General features: G+C 37.3%; 1 protein-coding gene across 3 annotated transcripts in view; it reads right to left on the bottom strand.

The window, feature by feature from the left end:
• KNTC1 (kinetochore associated 1) overlaps nt 1-20,315 on the bottom strand; it is a 117,840-nt gene extending 97,525 nt beyond the window's left edge. Inside the window, exons 1-6 of one of the 3 annotated variants that reach the window (XM_007489898.3) lie at nt 19,944-20,315; nt 17,134-17,280; nt 11,442-11,562; nt 5,512-5,627; nt 5,046-5,124; nt 3,366-3,443 (exon numbers count right to left, since the gene is read on the bottom strand). In XM_007489898.3, the coding sequence (XP_007489960.2) occupies nt 3,366-3,443; nt 5,046-5,124; nt 5,512-5,627; nt 11,442-11,562; nt 17,134-17,262 (523 nt within the window). In that variant the 5' untranslated portion in view covers nt 17,263-17,280; nt 19,944-20,315. The remainder of the gene's footprint in view (nt 1-3,365; nt 3,444-5,045; nt 5,125-5,511; nt 5,628-11,441; nt 11,563-17,133; nt 17,281-19,943) is intronic. The other 2 variants (XM_007489896.3, XM_007489897.3) reach the window with 2 other exon arrangements.
• Nucleotides 20,316-20,379: the final 64 nt, after the last annotated feature.

Genomic DNA, 20,379 nt, shown 5'->3' with positions numbered 1-20,379 from the left:
GTACTATGAAAAATGACTTTAGTAATAACTATATGCCGGGGGCCATCATACCTCGACCGATTGACAACGTGATGGTTCAAGGAAGGAAGATTAGCAAAAAGCAGACCCCAGAATGAGGCCCCCCTACTGATCCCCCTTTGTGACTTCTTTCCCTAAATTTTCCCCATTAGTGGACTTGTTATGATTATTATTCTCTCTCCAATACAGGAGAAATAACATGAGAGCAAATACTTATAGGATCAATACATATATACCCTACTTCAAGCCCCTTAGGTTATTACCCCAAAAAGATTGCAATTACAGAATAAAAGTTCATATTACTGCCCATGACCCGTCCTTTCTCAAGCATAAGACATGCTCCAAGGCCTTACAATAAACACCAGCTGAAAGATTGAGTACTATAATGAATCTTGTCCTACAGTTACCACACTCAAATGAATTTGTTGGAACAGAAGCCAAGCAGTATTGCTAGGCACTTCAAAGTAACACAAGAAAAACAGAACTTGTAAATTGAGGAAAACCCCCAAAATTGGTCTGCCTAAAGTCCTCACATCTAGATACAAATATGTTTTGTTGTTCATCTCCCAAGCAATTATGATGGATAGTGAAAGCTGACCAAAAGCAGGTCAAGGGGTACTAACCTACAAATGGCTTTATTCACATTAATCAAATCTATCACAAAGTGTTGTAGAAACCTAGTAAATGATCACAATTCTTTGTTGTAGTAATATCACAAGAGTGTTGTTTAGGTGATTTGATAATATTCAATCAAACTGTAGAATGTCACATACGTAGAAAATTGATTATGTGTGTGTGACAAAAAACCTATATAACAAACATACCACGGCACTATGGCAGAGCACTGTGTGTGATGCCTGCATATGTGGGCTGAATGCACGGTGTATCTCATCTCATTTATCCAGCCATGACATCATACTTGGGCAGACAGACCCTAGTCCTCAGAGGGGCTGCTGGATGGGCCTCTGTAACTATATGAATCCATATTCTCTACATAAATGTATTTTAAGTGTATTTATAACATCTTATCTTTTGATATTTTTCACTGGCATGAAGATTTTGTTTGGACTTTTTCTTTCATGTACATTTACATAATGCTGCCCTGGCTACCCTGCATAATTTAAAAAATGAAATCCATGTGGTATTAACTTAATTTTTATTCCAAAATTTCCCATAATATTTTAATAATTAATCTATTTTCATATAATTGATAAAATTATAATAATAATAATTTAAATATTACAGTAGATAACTTTTTGAATGATATTTTGTTAAGCTTATTTTGAGTTTTAAAAATTCCAAAACCCCTAGAATGAAATTAAAGTATATTAATTCACTGATTTTTATATTTTATTTGGTACAAGTAGTATTTTACTTTTTATTAGCTCCACTTTCTTCCTTTAAAGAGGCATCATAGTATAGTAGTTAGAGTGATGTACACAGTTAGGAAGAGTTGATTTTGAGTTCTGAATCAGATACTAGCCAAAAGACTGTGGGCCTGTACTCCAACCCTGGGTTTCCTCATCTGGTAAAAGGGAACCATGATAGCACCTACCTCAGATTGTTATTGTGAGGACCAAATGAAATATACCTATGATGCTTTCTCCACCTTAAACTTCATAAAAATATTTCTTTAAATACCTAAGAGGCTTTATAAAGATATTCTAATTTTACTATTTTTTAAAACTTAAATATAAAAAAGACCAAATTTTGATCATTGGTATACAAATAATGGTACATTCGAATTTTCTATAATTCCATTAAAGGAAATATATCTGATTTGGATAAATGTTATCAAATTCTTAAGCATGGGAGAGCAAATATAATCGCAATAAATAAATGTTCCTTGTTTCACCAAAAAAAAAAAGCTCCAAAAAGCCCAAAAATCATTTAGAAACATATGGTCTAGTCAAATGGTTCCCAAATACTGAGACCCAGATCCTGGGGACTCATGGAACCAATGTAAGCTATCCTCAGTTTTAAATGCACAATAAGCATAATAAATTTGCTATTACATATATTTCTCAAATAATATATACGAAAAATATTACTACCAGTATGTGTCCATCTAACAGATTATTTTTCTTTACTTTAGAAAGTGTAAAGATAGAATTCATTCTCCCTTTGTTTATTTTTAGTTAATCAAATCAAGAACTTAAAGTACCCCTACTTAGTGCTAGGCAAATTGAAAGACTGCAATTGGTTTCTGTGAAGAGGGGGAAGAGATAGGAAATAATGTGGAAAAGAGGGGTTTAAAAGAAGAAAACAACATGGTATGGGCTCTCCTTCCTTCCTTCGTTGGCTTTTGGAAAGACTCTACCCTTGGATTCTGCGTCGGTGAGTAGAACTGAAGAGACATGCTTTCCTTAGAGTCATTCTGCGTTGGTAGAACGCTGGCTGATGACACCACCAGGACTTCTGGCTGAGGACTACCATGAAATATACATGGAGATCGGGACTTGGGGAAGCCTCTGCCGGGGGCTGAGCCGGACTTCACTGGAGCAGCACTTAGGCCTGATAGGCTAGACCAGGCTTGTCTCTTTCTTATATTTTCCACTTCCACTATCTCTACCTTGTTGCAAATAAAAGCTGCTAACAATCATTTTGACTTGGGGGTAATTTTATAAACGACAACCACAATATTATTTTTTAACTCTCATACTGAGTCAAAACCTAAATGTAATTGTTACAAAAGTCAGATAATCATCAGGGTTGGGAACCATTGATCTAAGTCATACAAAAGAATCAGGAATTCAGAAGATAAAGATATATTTCTAGTCCTACCACTGACCAATCATGTTACCTTGGATAAGGTATTTGCTCAAGCCTCTAGCTGAGTCAGAGAGCTAAGTCTAGAATAAGAGTTCAAAAACCAACCTCAGGCACTTATTAAATGGGTGACCCTGGGCAAATCAGTGAATCTCAGTTTCTCATCTATAAAATGGGGATAATAATAGTACCTACCTCCCAGGAATGTTTTAAATATCAAAAGAGAATAACAATTATTAAGTGTTTAGTACAGTGCCAGCACATATGCTTGTTGTCTTCCTTTTAGGCAGATTACTCTGCCTCTAGGAACTTGCTAGGCACCCTCTAAACTCTGTCCGTACTTTTGCTGAGGACATTTCTACTGCCTAAACTCCACCTTCAAGAGCTTTTCCATTTTTCTCTATCCTTCAGTCCGTGACTCAAATCCTAACTTCTCAATTGAATCTTCTTACCATTCTAGCCCCTAGGCTCTCCTATTACCAAATTCCCATTCCTGTATTACTTCTACCACTCATTTGATTTAAAGATCAGATGCAAATCAAAAATATGTCATTTATGTGCATGAGCTGTCGTCTTACCTTCCTGAATCTGTGTAAGCTGTAGATCCATAATGCAAAACAATCCATTGTAAGTAAGAAGGAACACATGATATTTACCTATTAAAGTGGGAGAAGAAATGAGTAATTATGTTTTCAAAATATTTTTAGGAATAAAATTATTACAGATTTAGAAGAAATTAGCCAATCACAAAAGGGTGACTGCTACATATTTTACACAGTAATGATGGCATACTGGTAATGAGCAAATAATGTCTATACAAAATTTAAGTTTACTTTATTAACTTAAATGAAAGTTGAAAATATGATTGTTCTACTTAAATATGAGTGAACAAACATCAAGTGTCTATTAAGATTGAGAAAATAAAGATAAAAATAAAAAAGTATTTAGCTTTAAAGGCTTAAAAAAAAACACAAACCTTTACCTTCTATCTTAGTATCAATTCTAAGACAGAACAATGGCAGCAAGGGCTAAGCAAACAGGGTTAAATGACTTGCCCAGTCAGAACACTAGGAAATGTCAGAGGCCATCCTCACAACTCCAGGCTTGGCACTCTTATTTGCTGTGCTACCTGGTTTTTCCAAAAGCTAACATTCTAAAAAAGCATAAACATATGATTTTTGAAAATATACAGATCAGTTCATTTAACATCCATTGAACCACAAAAAATATAAGAGATTATGATCATGAAATTTAGTTACTCAAAACCTAGGAAAATAGTATTTATATTTAAAAAATAGTGAGTTATTTGCAAAAAATGATAATAATAAATACTAGTTGAGTCTTTGAAGCTTTTCCTACAATATGCTTCATTTCTCTAAAGTGTTCTCAAAAGATACTTTGAAAGTGTCAGTTTATATTAGCCAAAATATATAAAATTATCATGAACTAATAAAACCTACACATTTTTTTTTACCAGAAGAAATGTTCCCACAGGTATTCAGTCTACTAAATTCTCAAAATAGTAAGCAGTGTGCCACTATGCTAATTAGCTCAGATGAGTTTTATTTTTAGAAAAATAATTAAAGAAACAATTAATTTGCTCATACAACATCTGTGGTATGAAGGAACCTAGTATATACTATTGGGAAATATTTTCTCCTGACTAGAATGTTATGAAAGTTCTTGAAAAAGGAACAAAAAGTTTTAGAAAACAAACATTTATCATATTATTGGTTACATCAATAAAAAACTAATATCCACAATAGCACTGGCTGAAGAGCCTCAAAAGCAGAACCAGAGAATGGACTACAAGGTAATTGCAACCATCTAAGAAGAAATATGGAAGAGCTAAAATAAATCAAGATTCTTGATGAGACCTTGGAGGAGATTAAAAAATTTTATAATACTTTATAGGTTGAAATTAAATCATTTAAATATCACTAGTGGGGCAGCCAGGTGGCACAATGGATAGGGCACGAGGCCTGGAGTTCATGTGACCTGGATTCAAATTTGGCCCCAGACTCTTCCCAGCTATGTGACCCTGGGCAAATCACTTAGCCCCCTTTGCCTAGCCCTTGACCTTTTGACTTAGTTACTGAAAAGGTTTAAAAAGAAATGTCTCTAGTTAGTGACTCAGAAATTTCAAATGATTGAACTGATAGTTTGTTTAAGTTTTGACTATTTAAAAACAAATGGATTAGCTATTTTAGAATTACTGCAGAGTCATTGTATAGTTCAAAAATCACACAAAAACTCACCATCCTTTGCGCCACCTTCTTCTATGATCAGATCCTGATAAGTACATTGATTTTCATCTGGTGCTTGCTGAACAAATGCCTAATTACAAATTAATTGTTTAATGATAATTGTTAAAAACAAAAAAGCTCAAAAAATGGAAACTGACATATTTCAGACCCAAAAGCATCATTAGGAATAATTCTTCTCCAAAATACAAAATGTTAATTATCTGATAAAAAACATTTTAGGCACACTCACTAGGAATATCTTCCTCCCATTAAAACATCTCTTCATTGTTCACTTCTTCATACACAACATTTCCTGGCAATGATTTCTAACTTTACTGAATGTAAACAATTTGTCTCTTTAAAAGGAAAGTCAGTTTTACAAAATAGAATTTTATTCAGGACTTGATCTGGCAATAGCCAGTTAGGAAATAATTTCCAATATAATTCATGAAAAGGAAAAAATAAAAAGAAATCATACATTAGTAAGCAACGTCTGGTTTGATGTCACATGAATAAGATGTAAGTTGCCACTTCTTTCACCGACCAAAAGAAACTCTCCTCCTTGACACAAGCCAACCACATCCACTTTAGTATCTGAAAATATCAAATCAAAATATAAGTTTCTTCCAACCATCACATTACTACTGCTCTTTATAAGCAGTTTATTCACAGATGTGAATAGAATTTGGGAACTGGAGGGACCTTAATGACCTCTAGGCCAACACATACATAAAGGGATTCTCCACTATAACATACCTGCAATGTGGTCATGTAGGCGCTGCTTGACTATTTCCAAAGAAGGAGAATATACGAGCTCTCAAGGCAGCTAATTACACTTTTGGATACCTCTCACTATTGGGAAACATTTCCTCCCATAGAACCTAAATCAGCCTCTTTTCATCTTTCACTCATTGTTACTAATTTTGCCCAGATTCTGTTAGATACCTCCTACACACCCCAGCCCTTCAAATACTTGAATAAAACTCTCCTATCACCCTCTCAGCCTTTCCTGTTTCAAGTCAAACTTATCCTATTCCTTCATCTGATTTTTATTATGGCCTGGACTTAAGGCATACTGATCTCCCTCCTGGTTGGACTCCTCCGAAACCCTCTCCAGCTCATTAAAGCCCTTCTTAAACCCACTGCACACGATGTACCCGCTGAGATCTGATCAGGGCAGGTAGATTTCCTGGGCCTATAGTCCCTTCCTTCTTCCTGGAAGCTGCTCCTTCATCATGTAGCCCTGATTCTTTTGTGGCTGCTAGGTCACACTGCTGATTCATAGTGATCTTGGAGTCCACTAAAACTTGTAGATATTAAGGACTATTATCCTTGTTAAGGTGATGTTTCATCCCCAACTTGTTATTTATCCCTAGTGAATTTCATCTTATGAGATCAGTCCAGGGCTCTGCCTTGTCAAGATGTTTCTGGATCCTGCCACTATTGTCTGCCCAGTGCTAATCATCCCTTTCCAATTTTATGCTACCTGTGACTTCAAAGAAGTTATTAATTTTATTCTACTGCAATTTAATGAGTAGGCGGGTATCCAGAAATTTACAAATGCAAAGTAACATGAAGAGAGGGGAAAACTCATACAAATTGGAAGATCAGAAGGGATCAGTAAGAGAAGACAACTACGCTGAACCTGGAAGGAAGAGGATGTTTCTAGGATGTGCAGCTAATAAAGGACATGTTCTAAGGATGGAGGATGACCTGTATAATGCCAAGAAGAAAAAGAAATGGTTGGCTTAGAAGGCAGAAGTAGTACATTAATGGCAAAAATGGGAAATAAAAAATTATGTTGAAATGGATAATATGAAAAGATATTTCACATGACAGCACATGAATAATCTATTTAATACGTGCCTTCAAAAGGAGTAGGAGAAGGGCAAGAGGGAAGGAGCGAATTTGGAATTCAATTTTTAAAAAAGTAAACTTGAAAGATTTTTTTTAGATGGAATTGGGAAACATTTAACAAATACATTTTTTAAAAAGGAAAAAAAAAGTCATCTTGGAACTACATTTGTAACAGATCAGTGTCCCAAGGAGCTTATATGTTATCCTCAGGGCAATGGGAAGTACCTGAAGGGTTTTGAGCAATGCAATAACCAGATTAGACTACTAATAGTGATGATACTATGGCCATTAAAAAGAAGATGTGGGAGGGAGGTGGCTCAGTGGATGGAGAGCCAGGCCTAGAAATGGGAGGTTCTAGATTTAAATCTGGCCTCAGACACTTCCTAGCTGCGTGACCCTGGGCAAGTCACTTAGCCCCCATTGCCTAGCCCCTTAGAGGGGAATGAATGAATCCATCAAGGAAGAGAGTACAAAGAGAGAAGAGAGCATAAGGAAATATTCATAGTAAAGGAAAAGAGACAGATGGTAAACCAGCAAAAAAGATTGAAAAGGAACAATAAGAAGGCAGGAGTAAAACTAGGAGAAAAGAGTCACAGAAAGAAGATAATAGAAGCAAGAGTATTCAGAGAGAGGAGAGTCAACAGTGCCAAAGCTCAGGAAAAATGAAGACTGAGAAAAAGTCAATGGATTTAATAATCAGTAACATTTGAGCCAACAGTTTCAGTAAAGTGATGATGACTGGAAGATAAACGTTAAAGAGATCGCCGGGTGAAGAAATAGACGCAAAGAGGAGGGATGACTAAAATTCAGCAGCATAAGGAGTTATATTGGATGATAGCTTGAGGAGCTGGAAGAGCCAGATGAAGGTTTCTTTAGAAGTAAGGGGATACCTGAGGTATGCAGGCAATAATTCAACCAATGACATAAATTTTTATTTGGGCAACAGAAAAAGATTCCTAGGGGTAGCTAAGTGGAAGACTGGATAGAGGTTCCTGAGTTCTAATCTAGCATCAACACTTACTAGCTATGTGACCCTGGGCAAGTCACTTAATTTTCTGCCTCAGCTCCTCATCTGTAAAGTGAGTTGGGGAAGGAAATGGCAAACCACTCTAGTTTCTTTGACAAGAAAACCCCAAAAGGATTCACAAAGAGTCAGACACAGCTGAAAAGATTGAAACAATTCAACCACAAAAGACTCCTGGACATAGGACGAAAAGAAAGATGTGAGAAATGGTATGATTAAAGGTACAAGCTCCCAGAAGAAACAGGAGAGAACAGGATGAGGGACACAAGAAAAGCTAGTAAAAGAGGAACTTCTCCCTTAAAGAAGACACAGGAGGACTAAGACAGACTTAGATAAGAATAAGGACAGATGAGGAAACTCATGGTAGATGGTCTAGAGCCATGTTGGCAAACCTATGGCAGGTGTGCCAGAGGGGGCTGTTCGTCTCCCCCTCTACACGGCACCTGAGGACATTTCTCACATCACCCTCCCCTCTGCCCAGCAGCCCAATGGGAGTGCTTCCTCCCTCCCCTGTCTAGAATAAGGCAGGGGGGTGGAAGAGGGGCTCACGTGTGGCATGAGAGTTGCAGTTTGGGCACTCGGTCTCTAAAAGGTTTGCCATCACTGGTATAGTTTCTCATTAAAGTAACAGGGTGAACTACTGAGAAAAAATGATAGGGGTATTAGAAGCTTAGAGAGAAGATTTAAAACAACTGCTCCAAGAAACATGATAAAATGTCAACTAGGAAAGAATGTGGACTGGCAGCATGAAAGATAGGTGAGCAAGGGGTTCAACACGAAGGGCAATAAGTAGCCAAAATGATTAAATTTAGGGCCAAGACTGTGAAGAATCAAAGGAAGAATGATAGACCAGAGGAATGAAGGTCACGATAAGGGAAGGCATAGATTTACAAGTGGAATAAAGAGGGGGCATTTAGGTGGCTCAATGGACAGATAGCCAGATCTAGAGATAGGAGGTCTTGGATTTAAATATGACCTCAGACATTTCCCAGCTGTTTGATTCTGGGCAAGTCACTTATCCCCATTGCCTTGGAACTAATACTTAGCATTGATTCTAAGACAGAAGATGAGGGTTGGGGGGGGAGAAGAAATGAAATAAAGAGATAAAAGGAAAGGAGATTATTATCAGAGAATGGGATAATTCAGTCTGCCTCAATCCTTGCTAAAAGTTTATCCTCTAAAGTAACACAATAACAAAACTGTAAATATGTTAAAATTTTCACCTCTTCTATGATTTCAATGTTGAACAAGTAAAGAGTCCTTTAGAATGTTACTATAGATGTGTTTCCATTCTGTAATATGCCCTCATGCCCTCTATTCCATATTTTTTTCATTCCTACATATCAGTTTCCAATCATTTCTCAAACCTCTAAGTTTATCTAAAATATCCCATGTGCATGAAACAATCTTTTTCTCATCAAGGTCATATCATGAAGTCCATGTTGTGAATTTCAAAACTATTCCACCCTAATCAGACCATTCTTTAGAAGATGTGATTTAGCTATTTCCTGATCAGTAACAATGGAGATACTTGGAATAACAGAATCAGGTCTTGGAAACTCTGCATTTTCAACCCTACTCAGTTTAATAAGATTTTGAAGGTCTGCATCAAACTCAAGATTTAATTATCTGAGGAGATGGCCTTCAACAGAAGTGCAAAAAAAAGAACAGACCTCTGGGCTGTCCTAAGTCAAGCTAAGTCCTCATTGGTACAGATAAGACGCAGAAAAGTGATGTAAAAACGTCCATATAAGGCACGTCAGTTCCTGTCCTTTGAGCTCTTTCCCTGAAGAGATGACTCTGGATGACAGCGTGCTAAGCCTTCCAACATCTTGGAGTGTGGGGTGGTGAGTTTTGCCCTGGAGCTGATTTCAGGTTCAGGCATCTTAGCTGAGCCCCTTTGGAGGTCAGGCTGATTCCTTCCTCCTTCATACTCCAAACCCTTACTCCCTTATCTCTTGATCTCCCTGCCAGATACTAATGGGGGGAGGGGGGGAAGGGAGAGAAAAAAACCTGCTCCTTCTTCTTAATCTTCTCCACTATCAATTAAATTACCATAAAATTTGGCAGCTGGCTTGGGTATTTTATTATTTGGGATTTCCCTCAGCGACCACTGAAATTTAGATCTTTTCAGTCTCAACCATAATTTCACCCTTTACAATGTGAAATTTTTCAGGATTTTCCAACATATGACAGCATAATCTCTAACTAACCACTCAACTATCTCTTATATAAAGTTATCTACATATATTTACATTGGTTATATAGTTTTATCTTCTCTGTTAGACTGTTAAGAGTGCCAGAAGACAGACTTTCACCTAGCTCTAAAGATTATAAATAGCACACTTATTAAATTTGTAGCTAAAATAAAACTGGAAAGGATAGGTCACACTGATTTGCAAAATCTAGATCAGAAGGATTTTGAAAGACTGGAATGATAGTCAAATTTAATAAGAGGACATGTTATAAGAATAAAAAAGTCTTATAGAAAAAAATTAAAAATCAACTACACAAATAGCAACAGAAAAAAACTGGCTAGAAATATAGTACATGTGACGAGGTCCTAGTGATCTTAGTGACTTACAAATTCAAGATCAATCGATAGAATGATACAGTGTTCAAAGAAGTTTTGATTTTAGGCTGCCTTAATAAAAGTATCATGTCCCCAAAGGAGCTGATAATCACATTGTACTCTGCTGTATTTAGAACATAGATGGACCGTTGTGCTTCATTCTAAGTACCAAGTTTTAGAAAGAACACTAATAAACTGGAGAGTGCCCTCCAGAAGACAAAAGCCAAGAATGTAAAAGGCCCCCAAAATCATGCCAGCCATGACATGCCAAATTTGGTTGAAGGAAATAGGGAATCTTAGCAGGTTCAAGACCACAGTTTTCACATGTTTAATTGGATAACAGGTATTTACTTTTTAATTCTTCAGTTTCATTGGTGCCTTTTATATATATATATATCTCACCCTGAAAGTCAAAAGGCAAATTACGATTATTTTGCTTGGCCTCACAAGGCCCTCTCAATGGAAGACAAAGAGAAACATATTTTGGCTCTCCAAAGGGAAAAATCTTCCCAACGGAGCTGCTCCCAAGTAGAAAGGGTAGTCTCTATTCCTGGAGGTCCTCAAGAAAAAAAATGCTTATCAGGGATATAGGAGAAGAGAAAGTCAGGCTTAGCAAAAGGTGAAGAGACTTGAAACTCCACAAATCTATGAGTCAATAAAAAGCATCCTTTAACATGTGTTTCAGTAATGCTTTATGGTATCCTAAATGTACAATACTATATAAGATTTGGAATGTATAACTATAATGATCTATCGCCCAACACAGATGGCATTCAAAAAGTTCTGTGCTAAAATTTTAAGCACTTCAAATTCATTGAAAATAATTCTGCCTAAACTGATTACCTAAGATATAATGGGACAAAGTCATAAAAAACAAGATTGGGTGGAAATGGAAAGTTAATATTCTAGACCTAGATGACTTCTACTTTGTTTTATCCCTATTCGTTATACTTACCAAATTGAAGATGCAGTTGGAGAGACCGACAAATATTGTCAAAAAGTGTCACTGACTGATCAACCACGATAACAAACCCATCACTTGAGCTGCATGCATGCAACTTGGGAGAAAAGGAAGCCTGTAAAAGGAAAAAACATACCTCTGAAATTCACAACTTTTTGGGTTCAGCAAAAACATGATATTAGCTAAAATACTGTTAGCGAATTGGGTCTATAGGAATTAGGCAACAAATGATTAACTAAAAGAAATGATGTCATAATGGAATTTAGTTAGAATGGAATGATGAAAATAACCTATATGCATAGAACATTACCTATCCCATAGGAAGTATGATGAAAATAACCCATATGCATAGAACATTACCTATCCCATAGGAAGTATTACACGTTCTATAACAGGACGGATTTCTACCAATGCAACCATTCCAACCCTAGTTGTCCAGGCTTACAACTTCTCTTTTAGCTCACATATCTTAAAAGTAAAAAAAATCCAGTGGATATTTTCTCATTTTCATTTATCACTTCCATTTTATTTGTTTATTTATGTTTAAATCCTTACCTTTTGTCTTAGAATCCATATTTAGTATCACTCCCAAGGCTAAAGAGTAGTAAGGGTTAGACAACTGGGGTTAAGTGAATTGCCCAGGGTCACATAGGAAGTGGCAGAGGCCATATTTGAACCCAGAATCTCTCAAAAATAAAAAAAATTCTTAGATTTTAATTTAAAATCTAATCCCCCCTGAAGTAAGTATTTAAAAAAAAAAAATATATATATATATATATATATCAAGTTTAGCTCAGAATGTAATGTGCAGTTATGGGGATGTATATGTCAATTATCAAAAGAATAGAAAAATAATAAAAAACATAAGAAAAATTCAAAATAGGCCTTGTATAGGTCCAGTTTAAAGTAATTTCTATCCCACAAGTATGTAGGACAGAATGCAGTAATATTTCACTTAGCCATTTGTAGCCAAGACTACAGGAAGTTGCCATAATATAAGAAGAAAAGAATTAGAATTCTATTTTAATGGGGAAATGTCATTCCCTCGTCTGATTTTTTTTCCTCAGGGATATAGGGAGCCAGCATGATAGTCAAGCTTTGTACTTGTTTGAGTACTTCGAAAAGAGTGTAGATACAAGGAAGTCCTACGACTTAAACATAAGTTAAGCGTCGCAACCTCGAGTCTCACTTTAATATTTCTTGTGTGCTCTATTGGCACTATTTCCATTGTTCAGCAAAAGGTTTCTGTCCTAAAGTAATCTTAAGAAGGGAGGAGGAGGAACCTCCCATGCCAATGGGGTTCACATTCCAATAGAGTTCCCACTCTCAATAGGAAATTTTTCAAGTATGAAATTTCCCAATGGTGAAATTTCCAACGTTTATAAGTCTAAGAAATTTTAAGGTTTACAATTGGTACTTCCTCAATGACTACTTTATTGCTATTAAATTTCCTCTCATTAGTTTCAGCTCTGTGTTATTGCCTATTAAAATCTCTTTAGATCCTTTGTCATTTAAAGTGTTTTGCTAGCTTTATGTCTTCTGCTTACTTGATAATTGTACCATATATACCTTTATCTTAATCATTGATAAAGATTTTAAACAGTATATGGCCAACCACAATATGATATTGAATCGTTAGTGACTTCTTTAGGTCCTGCCACTCAAGTAATCTGGCAAGTAGGTGATGCAGTGGGTAGAGTGCCAGACCTCAAGCCATGAAGAGTCATCTTCCCAAGTTCAAATCTAACCTCAGACATGTACTACCTGTGTGACCCTGGGCAAGTCAATTTACCCTATTTGTTTCCATTTCTTCTTCTATAAAATGAGTTAGAGAAGGAAATGGCAAACCACTCTATAATCTTTGCCAAGAAAATTGAAATTTCACCATTGGGAAATTTCATACTTGAAAAATTTCCTATTGAGAATGGGAACTCTATTGGAATGTGAACCCCATTGGCATGGGAGGTTCCTCCTCCTCCCTTCTTAAGATTACTTTAGGACAGAAACCTTTTGCTGAACAATGGAAAGGGCTTTGACCTATGCTTAAGCATAGAACAGGAAGTTCTTTGAGTCATGATTGATTTTAGAATTGATACAATGGAGATACTTGGAATGACAGAACCAGGTCTTGGAAATTGCAATCTCCACCCTACTCAGTCCTAACAGGATTTAGGAAGGGCTGCAGCATAGATCAAAATTTAATTATTCCAATCTCTACCCTACTCAGGGTAACAGGATTTAGGAAGGGCTGTAGCAAAAGATCAAGATTTAATTATTTGAGAATATGACCTTCAACAGACATGTGCAAAGCCACAGACCTCTGGGCAGTCCTGGGTTAAGCTAGAGCCACCAATGGCACAGGGAGACATGGACAGTGATTGGTAGATGTGAGAACTGAGGGGAGGGAACTTGGATGGTTTCCTTAAAGATAGAGGGGTCTGAGGACTGAGGGGTGGGTTGGAGAGTTTTGGCTCTGAGTGGTTGGAGAGGTGCTCTGAGAAGCTTGCTCTGAAGGAAGCTGGAGGTGGAGGCCCCTGAGACTGTTTCTCCATTTTGGTCACGTGAGTAATAGGGACTGATCTCCTTTCTTTGCCCCAGCTATCTAAGGGCTTGGGCCTTTTGGCCCAGCCTAAACAGAAGGGGTATTTAAGCCCTATTCCCTTCTCTCCCCTTTCTCTCTCCCTCTCTCTCTCTATCTCTAATTCATTTCTTCCTCCTGTTTGTAATTAAACTCTATAAAAGGTTGACGGCTGACTTGAGTTTTTATTTAGGAATTACATAGCTGAATTCCTTGGCGACCTTAAATTAATATATATCAGTCTTTTAAAGTGATTTCCTTGACACACAATTCATCTGAAAACTACAGTCAACAGTGTGAGAGAGCAGCCCAAAACATTAATAAATATTAAAAATAATTAGCAAAGTATTCAAGTCTATTCAATTAATAATGAAGCTATATTCTATGCTTATAAGACATCTCCAGTATTATATTCAATAAGGAGTATCACAGTTCAGGAGAGATATTAATAAGCTGAAGGTTGTCTAAAGAAGGAATGCCAGTTTTACATTTGAAAATTAAGGTAAATTGAGATAAGATTCTAAGCATGATCAATTTATTATTTTAGGCTGGCAGAAGTCAATATAATGGACCAAAGGTCTCAGTGAACAGAGATCCAAGGGAAGGCTGACAAAGTCTTTTAAATCTAGGTGTGTATTCCTTTTGATTGGCTTATCAATACATCATTTGGAGCTGCCCTTGCAATGGCAAGGCAATTCTGACTGGTAGACATTTTAATGAGGTTGGTTAAGAGTCACTTCTACTCTTCCCCTTTACTTCCTCTTGGGAGACAGGAGTAATCCTCAAGTGGTAAAATTAGCCTATAAGCATGGATCTACAAAAAGGTTCTGATTAAATCAATCTAAAATTGAGTTAAGTGGGTGGTAGGTGAGGTTATAAAGGAATTTTAATTCAGGATAACTGGATAGTGGATGAGGTTACAAAAGCAGATAATACAAAGGTAAAGATTCAATTCAAGACAGAACTGGGTCCTACCTAAGTGGAAGTAAAGGCTTGGCTTTTAGGCAAGTTCTTCAGGAATGAGGCACTATTATGAGGGTAAAGAGTTTATTAACCTATGCCAGCTTGACTAAGTCTTAAAAAAAGAATTAAAATCAATTTTCAATTTTATGCTAGAATGTTAAGTAAAGGCCTTTGAGGTAATACTAAATGAGAGGATCAGTTGAAGGAACTATCTGGAAAAGAGAATCCTGAAAGGGGACCTGAAAGCTGTCTTCAATTACCTGAAGAGATGTTCTATTGAAGGAAGATCAGACTTGTTTTGGTTGGTCACTGAAGGCAGTATTAAGGTGTGTGAAGATAGAATTAATTCTCCCTTTGTGTATTTTTAGCTAATCAAATCAAGAACTTAAAGTGTTCCTACTTAGCACTGGTAGGTCACTAGGCAGGAGAGTTCACAAATCACTTACTAGAGTTCACACCTTCAAAGACCACAACCACTGAAGACAAGAAGAGGAAGATTTTGGCTGGATGCAAGTAAAAACTTCCTAATGATTTAAGCTACTCCAAAGTGAAAAGGGAAGTCTCAAGAAGAAACAGATGTGTCTGTAGGAGATAGCCTACTCAATGGTCTTGACAGTCTTTCCACCTTGAATACATCCTGCCCATCATTCCCAGATTCATGGTCCATGAAAGTTTGGTTTGTACTGCTAACACACTCCTCCAGCCTGTCACACTCCATGTGTCATACTGCATATGCTCAGTCTCTCAAATATGTCCAGCTCTGTCCCTTTTTGGCTAAGTCCTGTTTTCCAAATAAGCTCCCTCTCTTGCTTTGCCTACTGAATTCCGAGAGAGAGAGCATGCTGCAGAGGCACACAGACTTGGGTTTGAATACCATCTAACTCTTACTTGCAATGTCTGTGAAATAAATACTTCACCTTTCTCACTAGTAGAATGGAGATAACTAACTAACACCGGGCTACTATGAGGCTTCAGTGAGATAAACTATATGAAGCGCTTTAAGAAATAAATGTCATGCCAACTCTTTCATAAGGCTTCCTCTATTCCCACCCAGAGAGGAGGTTCAATTCTAAGTAATAGCAACAAACTACAAACAAGGGCTTATTAAGTTTGCTACTAGTTGGTAGTCTGTGGATATGACAAGAAAAGTCAAATATTGTCTGTACTGCAGGAGTTTACATTCTATCCAGGAAACAAAAAGATAATAGATAAGTGAATACAAAACATGTTATAAGGTAAATACAAAGAAATTTCAGGGAAGGGAAAGCACCTTCACTCAGGGGAATCAGGAAAGATCCCATATATAAAATGACACATGTACTGAGTTGTGGTTACATGAAAGATGGATTTAGAAGGGAAAGTATCAGAATGCTACTGTTACAAAGTATGAATGTAATAATAAAGGCCTGGATTAGGCTAGTCTAGTGTGTTCAGAAAGAAAACGGTCACAATCTGCAGGGATCAAAAAAACACTATCCACAAGCAGAGGATAAATTGTGGGAGTAAAAACACTGATGAAAAGCAACTGCTTGACTACAGGGGTGGAGGGGATATGACTGAGGAGAGACTCTAAATGAACACTCTAATGCAAATACCAACAACATGGAAATGGGTTTGAATCAAGAACACATGTGATACCCAGTGGAATCACGTGTGGGCTATGGGAGAGGTGGTGGTGGTGGGGGACGGGAAGAAAAGAAAATGATCTTTGTTTCCAATGAATAATGTTTGGAAATGACCAAATAAAATAATGTTTAAAAAAATAAATAAAGTACTAAGGCAGAGGAGAAAAGAAAGAAAGAAAGAAAATGGTCGACATGAAAAAGACATTATTAAAAAAGAAACAAGACTAAGTCTTAGCTTGAAAGCAAAAGGAAAAGCAGTAATGACAGATGTTACTGTGGCTTCACTTCTTGGTGATTTTATAAAAATTGTGGCATCATTAACAGCAGAACAAAATCTAGAAAGGGCCAATGACTCTGGGGGAAAGATGGTTCAGTTTAAAACACAATGAACTTGAAGTGATGGTTCATGTTCACACCCTACATGTCAAACAAACAGGATAGAACCGTTTGGACTGAAGCTCACCTGAAAGGAATTATTTTACATACTCACAGTAGATTGTTTGAGAAAGCAGAATCTTACCTTCTCAGAAGATATCTTGACTAATGTATCCACTTGATATAAAGTTGTTCCATGTTCTTCTCCTGAGCCAATACTTAGGCAACCACTTCCTGTGTCATCACTAGTTAGAAGTTCAATATCATCCCACATATTTGTTATATTTTCTTTCTGTGATAATGTTTTAAAACATTGATAAATAAAATTTGAAGTTACATGATATGGAGCTTTGGTCCCCAAACATTTATCCTTCCAGAAGTATGTAACTTAGATTTTATTTTATTTTTTTAGTTGGGGGGAGCCTATAGCATCTAACCCACCCGGGCAACCTATCACTGAATGCCACCATGGAAAACTAAAAAGGGGGCTACATTTGAAATCAAAGTTCCTGAGTTCAAATTCCTGTTCTGCCCAGCTGGATAACTTTAGCCAAGATGCTTCATCTCTCTGGGTTAATTTTCTCCAAAGGAGATTAGATGAGCTCTAAGGTTCCTTCTGATTCTAAACCTGTGATTCAGCAAAATAAACTAAAGAGTTTTGGGACCTGCAATCAGAAAAAAATTGAATTTAAAATCCACCGATATAAATCATTTATTCTCATCTATAAAATGAGATTATCCATGCAGTTCTTACCTCAAACAATTGTTAGATCAAAATATTAATATATGTTAAGTATTTTGTAATCCTCTTTAGTGCTAGAAAGTTGGAGCTCAAGACTCCTAGCCTGAATGCAGAAATAGACCTTAGAGATTGTCCAGTCCAATCTCTTATTACCAACCACTAAGATTCCACTGTGTAAGTGATTATACATGGGTATCACACTAACAAGCTTTGATCATAAGGCTTAAGAGTTGGAAGAGGCCTAGGACATACCTTCTAGTCCTCTCATTTCATAGCTGAAGAAGCTAAAAAGATGTTGAGTCAGTTTGCCCAGGGCTACAATGCTAGCAAGTTACAGAGCCAGGATTTTAACTGAAGTCTTCTGAGTCCCCTATTATGTTCCTCCACTACATAATTATAATCAATACTGAACATAACAGAATCATTTAATACAAACACATAAGCAAAAGGATATGCATTCAAAATGATTTTTTCAAAAACTTGGATGGATTTGTTATATAGACTTCTTTGTGACCTTAAGGAAGTCCTTTCCCCTTTCTGAGACCATTTCCCAATCTGTAAAATCAAGGAATCATTTCAGAAGCTCCCTTCCAATTCAGTCTCTAAATCTAGGATTGTAAATGGGCAGCTGGCCCAGCATAGAGGATGTTATTGAGTAGGGTGGGGAAGTGAGAACATTTTAATCTAGTGATCTACAGTCATAGCATTCAAAATCAGGGGGAATATGAGTTCACTTAGTCTGACTGACAACTAAAATAAGAATTCCCTTTCCAAATAATGCATATTTTTCAATATAGACAACTCTTTACTCAAATACTTCCAGTTTTGGTCATCTCTAATTATATCTAGAGGCATCTAAAGTAGCACAGGTTAGAATCCTGAACCTAAGAGTCAGGAAGTCCCGAGTTCAATTCCAGTCTAAGACATTTATCAGATGTGGGGATCGGTTTTGCCTCAGTTTCCTCACTTGTAAACTGGAAACAATAATGGCACCTTCCTCCCAAGCTTGAGGTAAGGATCAAATGTTCAAACATGTAAAACTCTAGAAACTTGTTATATAATAACAATATATACAATTTTTTAAATATGCTATATAAATTTCAGCTATTATTATTGGGGCAGTTAGGTGCTATAGTGGATAGAGCACAGGAAAGTATTTTATAAATGTTTACTGACAGACTGAGAGTAAGAACTCATTTTCCTCTAGCACCTGGCAGAGTTTGACACCAGTAAGCACTTAATAAGGGAAGCTAGGTGATGAAGTGGATAGAGCATTGAGCCTGGAATCAGAAAGATCTGAATCCATATAGCTCCTGACACTAGCTATATGATCCCGGGCAAATCACTTAACCCCAATTTGCCTTAGTTTCCTCAGTTGTAAAAGGGACGGCAATGGAAAAGGACACAGCAAAGCACTCCAGGATCTCTACCAAGAAAATCCCTCAGATTTATGAGAAACAATGCTTTCCACATCAAGAAAAAGAACTATGGAAGTAGAACCGGCAGAAGAAAAACAATATGATTACCACTTGCTTATATGTATATGATTTGGGATTTTGGTTTTTTAAAAGATTACTCTTTTGCAAAAATGAATAATTTGGAAATAGGTATCAAGTGATGACATTTATATAACCCAGTGGAATTGCTTGTCAGCTCCAGGAGTGGGAGGGAAAGAAAATGAATCATGCGAAGGTGGACAAATATTTTAAAAATAAAAATAAAATCCTTCAGAGGTGGAGTGGAACACAACTGAACAAAAGCAACAAAAATCGTATCTACGTTTTTCTTTACAAGAGCTAAAATCTGCCTCTCAGCAGTCTCCATAGTCTATTCCCCAGGGCACCTAGTTCTGCCCTATGGGCAGTTTAAACCTCCTTCCACAAGACATACCTCCAAGTATCTTAAGGTATGTCCCCGGTCTTGCCCTCACCCAGGTTTGTCCTTTCTTGGTTCTTCCAAATGATCTATACATATATATGCATTTTAAAAAAACTCTTACCTTCTGTCTTAGAATCAATGCTGTGTATTGGTTCCAAGGCAGACTAGATGTATGGGCTAGGCAATTGGAGTTGTAGCTTGCCCAGCTCATACAGGTGTTAGGTATCTGAAGCCAAATTTGAATTCAGGACCTCTCGTCTCCAGGCCTGGCTCTCTACCCACTAAGCCACCTAGCTGCCCCCTCAATCAACATTTATTAAGCGCCTGCTGTATACCTGGCACGGTGCTAAGCGCTGAAAAAAGCTAAGCGCTGACAAAAGACAGAGCAGTTATCCTCAAAGAGCTTTCAATCCCAACGTCCTCAGTAGAAACGGCCTGCCCTCCTCACCTGAGACCGCGTGGACAAGGTAGGAGGGCCTCAGAAGCAGCGACCCTAGTCTGCGTATCCCAGACCGCACCTCCGCCTCCCAACCGCCACGAATCTGCACCGTCCCTGCCCCCCACCCCCAGCTCTCAAACTTTAAATTGGCGGGAGAAATCCCGACCCAACCCTTTGCTACGGTGGCCAGAGCAGGCCAATGATCTTCCAAAAGCGAAGGCAGGCTAGACCAGTTCCCATCCTTTTCATTAGTCCCCCTAGAAGACCGCCTCCCCAGCTCGTTCGGGCCCCGCCCCTTCTTTCTAGTTTCCCGTCTCCCCACCCCCTTCGAA

This window comes from Monodelphis domestica, chromosome 3, assembly GCF_027887165.1.
Source record: "Monodelphis domestica isolate mMonDom1 chromosome 3, mMonDom1.pri, whole genome shotgun sequence".
Classification (NCBI taxonomy): Eukaryota; Metazoa; Chordata; class Mammalia; order Didelphimorphia; family Didelphidae; genus Monodelphis; species Monodelphis domestica.
This window is presented reverse-complemented; position numbering and strand designations above follow the sequence as displayed.